The 5000-nt window shown below is 50.4% G+C and overlaps 1 protein-coding gene across 1 annotated transcript in view; it reads left to right on the plus strand.

Annotated features, from left to right (window-relative positions):
* The first annotated feature begins 428 nt into the window (after window positions 1–428).
* Window positions 429–5000, plus strand: part of LOC306819126 (A-type voltage-gated potassium channel KCND1-like) — a 4982-nt gene continuing 410 nt past the window's right edge. The window contains 4 exon segments of the mRNA XM_079372886.1: window positions 429–851; window positions 853–954; window positions 2926–3171; window positions 4668–5000. The exon segment at window positions 4668–5000 is cut by the window's right edge and continues 410 nt beyond it. Of these exon segments, the coding sequence (XP_079229012.1) occupies window positions 798–851; window positions 853–954; window positions 2926–3171; window positions 4668–5000 (735 nt within the window). The 5' untranslated portion in view covers window positions 429–797.

Raw genomic sequence — 5000 nt, forward strand, 5'->3', positions numbered from 1 at the left:
CCATCCACACACAGAGAGAGAGAGAGGCCGGGCGAGAGAGCTCCATCCACACTGAGAGAGAGAGAGAGAGGCCGGGCGAGAGAGCTCCATCCACACTGAGAGAGAGAGAGAGGCCGGGCGAGAGAGCTCCATCCACACTGAGAGAGAAGAGAGAGGCCGGGCGAGAGAGCTCTATCCCACACACACAGAGAGAGAGAGAGGCCGGGCGAGAGAGCTCTATCCACACACAGAGAGAGAGAGAGAGAGTTAACACATTCCTTCCTGGATGTGTCTCTGTGAGTCCCAGCAGCAATAAAGCTGCGTCTGCAATAACTGTCTTATTGGACACATGCTGCTCCTCGGAGGACGCTGACAGCTCGACTCATTATGTCCGTCCACCAGGAGAGTCTGTGTTTGGTCCGGGATCGTCTTCTTATTTAGGGAAAAAAAAAGAAGGAATATTTTGTCTCATTCCTGAGAGTTTCGAGTTTTATTTTGAAGAGCAACAGGAAGTGTCCATCCCTGTTGACCTGAAGGACTTGAGAGACTCGTCAGCACTCGTGTCCCTCGCAGCACCTCTGAGGTTTCTGTTCATGGCTTGACGGCGAGGCGCCCTCTGACCCCTCCCTCCTCCTCCTGCCCCTCCTCCCCCGTCAACATGTCCGACCGCGTCTCCGGTTGCCCCGCCCACCTGAGGAAATCAGCTCAGGACGAGCAGTGAGCAAGGATTCAGTCAAAGCACCCACGTCGGATCTTTTAGCTCCGCCCCCCTCGCTAAGGGGACAGATCTCTCTGCAGGTGGGTAAAGCCTATGCAAGATGGCGGCCGGCGTGGCGACGTGGCTGCCGTTTGCACGGGCAGCGGCGGTGGGAATGGCTGCCGCTCGCCAAGAAGACGATGCCCAAACCTCCCGTGGACAAAACGTCCCGATCAGATGAGATCCTGTACGTCAACGTCAGCGGCGTCCGCTTTCAGGTGGGTGGTCGCCATGGTGATGACATGTGACATATACATTAAAAAACACCAGAGACCGTCGTAAAGCCTAGAGCGGCGTGGAGCGGCGTGGAGCGCACAGATGAAAAATAGTTTTGAGAAAGCGTCGAGTCTCGTCATCAAAGCAGAAAGAAACGCTGCGACTTGATTTGATTGGCTGCTTCCCACAAAAAATGGACGTTGGCGAGCGCTGCGATGCCACGTGTTCTTAACATCAATGCACGGCGAGAAAGTCTTTCACGCAGCAGACAAACGTGCGCGGCGAGCACGAGGTGGAAAAGGACGATCACTAGCGACACGTCTCTGTTTGATCAGGCGCTGACACCGCATGCTCCATCCACGCTCAGACACGTGACCACGGCGTGTCCACGCTCAGACACGTGACCACGCCGTGTCCACGCTCAGACACGTGACCACGCCGTGTCCACGCTCAGACACGTGACCACGCCGTGTCCACGCTCAGACACGTGACCACGCCGTGTCCACGCTCAGACACGTGACCACGCCGCGTCCACGCTCAGACACGTGACGAAGACGAAGAGCCGTTCTGTCCCTCATGTAGACGGACGAGGACGTTAGCAGAGCTCGTTAGCTTGTTGTACAAACCAGAGACGCTGCATTAATAATATCCACATGTTGACCTTTGACCTGTGTCAAAAACTTTAGTCAGCTCACCGGGAGACGTTTATTGACGAGCTCGTCAATACAAAGCACCACTCTTCAGTTTTTTTCCCCCCTTCAAAATAAAAGCACCACATTTCAGTTTGTCCACCTTCAAAATAAAAGCACCACACTTCAGTTTGTCCGCCTTCAAAATAAAAGCACCACACTTTAGTTTGTCCGCCTTCAAAATAAAAGCACCACACTTTAGTTTGTCCACCTTCAAAATAAAAGGACCACACTTCAGTTTGTCCACCTTCAAAATAAAAGCACCACACTTCAGTTTGTCCGCCTTCAAAATAAAAGTACCACACTTCAGTTTGTCCCCCTTCAAAATAAAAGCACCATACTTCAGTTTGTCCACCTTCAAAGTAAAAGCACCACACTTTAGATAATCTACCTTCAAAGTAAAAGCAGCACATGTTATAATGTTTGTAAGGGGAACACAGAGCAGAGAATTAAATGTTTTTGAACCCTGACTCCTTTGAGACCTTGACGCAGAGCGATGGCACGTGATGTGTAGTTCATGGTGTTGTCAGTTTAGCTGTAGTGATGATGCAGGAAGTTAACGAGAGCTGTGTCTAAGAACCATCTATTGGATATAAAGAGAGTAAACACAGTCCAGCTCGCTCCGTTAAGTCCTCCACGTCTGATCAGTGCATCGATGTGCCATAATAAAACAAAATGGCTCCACAGCAGAAATAGATTCGGGTGGCTTTCAGGAATCAAACGGCTGCGACGGCAGAACAAGAAGAAAGTTCCTGTCAAGACTTTGACTTTGTCCTGATTCTCAGAAACACAGCAGCTTGAAGCTCTCCAGTTAAATATAGAAAACAGACAAAGGTACAGTAACGCTTGCTTTCAGGATGAAACCTCAAACAGGAAGTTCAAAGCAGGAAACCGGCCCGAGCTCTGACGCTTCTTTGCCCCCACCTTACCCAGCAACTCTAAATGGGACGCTTGTGTTTCTTACAGTGTGATTGGATCATGTATATATATATATATCTGATATCTGATATCTGATCGAACAGACTGATTGTGTTGATTAATGAATGCAGCTCTCAAACACAGATTCATAATGAAGACAAGATGGCCACTCAGAGTGTGTATGTGCATCACTGCAGAGTCCACGAGGACGTCCAGCTCAGCTCCGAGGCCTTTGTGACTTCCTGTCCAGCAAAGAGCTGCGGTCCTCCCGGTGTAGAATAGAGCAGTGTGACCTCTCTGCCATGTGAACCATGAACACAGCTCCGCCCCCTCTAGAACCAGCTCTTCTCTCTCCTCTTCCTGCAGACATGGAAGAACACTTTGGATCGTTATCCGGAGACGCTGCTGGGTTCTTCGGAGAAGGAGTTTTTCTACAACGAGGACACGCAGGAGTTCTTCTTCGACCGAGACCCCGAAATGTTCCGACACATCCTGAACTTTTATCGCACCGGGAAGCTGCACTACCCGCGGCACGAGTGCATCCAGGCCTTCGACGAGGAGCTGGCCTTCTACGGCATCGTGCCCGAGATCATCGGGGACTGCTGCATGGAGGTAAACCTTTCAGCCTCTTCTCTTTGTATCCTCCAGCAGGCTCCAGGACCTCCGCAGGAGTCAGCAGGCCTCTGCTCTGGGAGGCCGGATTTATAGGGGTAAACAGGATTATATACATATGGACATACATGCTTCAGTTACATGCTACATGCTTCAGTTACATGCTTCAGTTACATGCTACATGCTTCAGTTACATGCTACATGCCTCAGTTACATGCTACATGCTTCAGTTACATGCTACATGCTTCAGTTACATGCTACATGCTACATGTTTCAGTTACATGCGACATGCTTCAGTTACATGCTACATGCTTCAGTTACATGCTCCATGCTTCAGTTACATGCTACATGCTACATGCTGCAGCTACATGCTACATGCTTCAGTTACATGCTACATGCTGCAGCTACATGCTACATGCTTCAGTTACATGCTACATGCTGCAGCTACATGCTACATGCTTCAGTTACATGCTACATGCTTCAGTTACATGCTACATGCTTCATGTTTTTTAGAGATAGACTAAAGTGTCATCTGCATAACGTTGTGTTCCTGCTGTGCAGTAAAGTCTCCTGTGGTGTCTGGATTCATACACTGTGTGGTGGATGTTGGTCTTCGCGTGTCACATGGTGTCTTATCCTATCAGGTCTTATTAGATCCGTTCATGTTGTCCAAACAGGAACCGCTGCAGCTCAGACGAGTTCAGTGGTTTTTCCTGGGATGTCGGAGGAAGTGTGTGTTTGTCTTCATGACGTGACCATGAGTCACATCATCTTCCTTCAAGTCTCCATGATGGTCCTGGTTCTGGGTCTATGCTGGATCCAGGGACACGTTCAGTAAGCTGTCGTGTCCTACAGGATCAAATCATTGTAGCTTCATAAACGTGTGTTCAGCCCGACCACACCAGACTCTCCCAGTGTCTCTCTGTGGGACGTCCTGGTCCTGGCCTGTTGGTGGTTTGACACCATCATCAGCTCAGTGACAGAAGTCATGATGTGAGGAGCGTGGACACAGAAGCCTGTGTTTGTCTCTTCACTGAGTCATATTAGCGCTGAGCCTCTGAGCAGCCTCGACCTCTCTGCTGACCCCAGCACTGACTCATGAATGGATAATTGTTCTTTATTTCCTCAGTCTCCCTCATTTCACTGTGAGAGCTTCTCATTTCTGTTTTTCACTTCCCCCTCACTTTCCCAAGAGTGAGAGTCCACATGATTTTTATTTTTACTCTTCTAGTAATTTCACAGATCCTGCAGCTTCCTCGTGTTGCCTTTGGCGTCTGATCCAGGATTTGAGAAATGTTTGAAGAAGCGTTCAGGTTGATTCTGCTCCGTGGAGGTCGATGGCTTGATTTGACGTTTTAGCAGTTCGCTCACTGAAACCTCTGACACGCATGTCGGCTCTGTTCTGCAGAACCAGCTGGATCACTTCAGGTCCAGGAAACGTCTGTTCTTTGTTGTCTGTCTCTTGTGGTTAATCCTTGTCCGTCCTCTCTGTGAAGGAATACCGGGACAGGAAAAAGGAGAACCAGGAGCGTCTGGCCGAAGACACGGAGGCCAACGAGGGGATGGACGCCCCCCTCCCTCCAAACAGCACCTCCAGGGAGCGGCTGTGGCGAGCCTTCGAGAACCCGCACACCTCCACCATGGCGCTGGTCTTCTACTACGTCACCGGCTTCTTCATCGCCGTCTCCGTCATCGCTAACGTGGTGGAGACGGTCCCGTGTCGGCCCCCCAAAGGCAGCGTGAAGGACCTTCCCTGCGGGGAGAAGTACCAGCTGGCCTTCTTCTGCATGGACACGGCCTGCGTGCTCATCTTCACCTTCGAGTACCTG

Source organism: Symphodus melops, assembly GCF_947650265.1.
Source record: "Symphodus melops genome assembly, contig: scaffold_507, whole genome shotgun sequence".
Taxonomy (NCBI): Eukaryota; Metazoa; Chordata; class Actinopteri; order Labriformes; family Labridae; genus Symphodus; species Symphodus melops.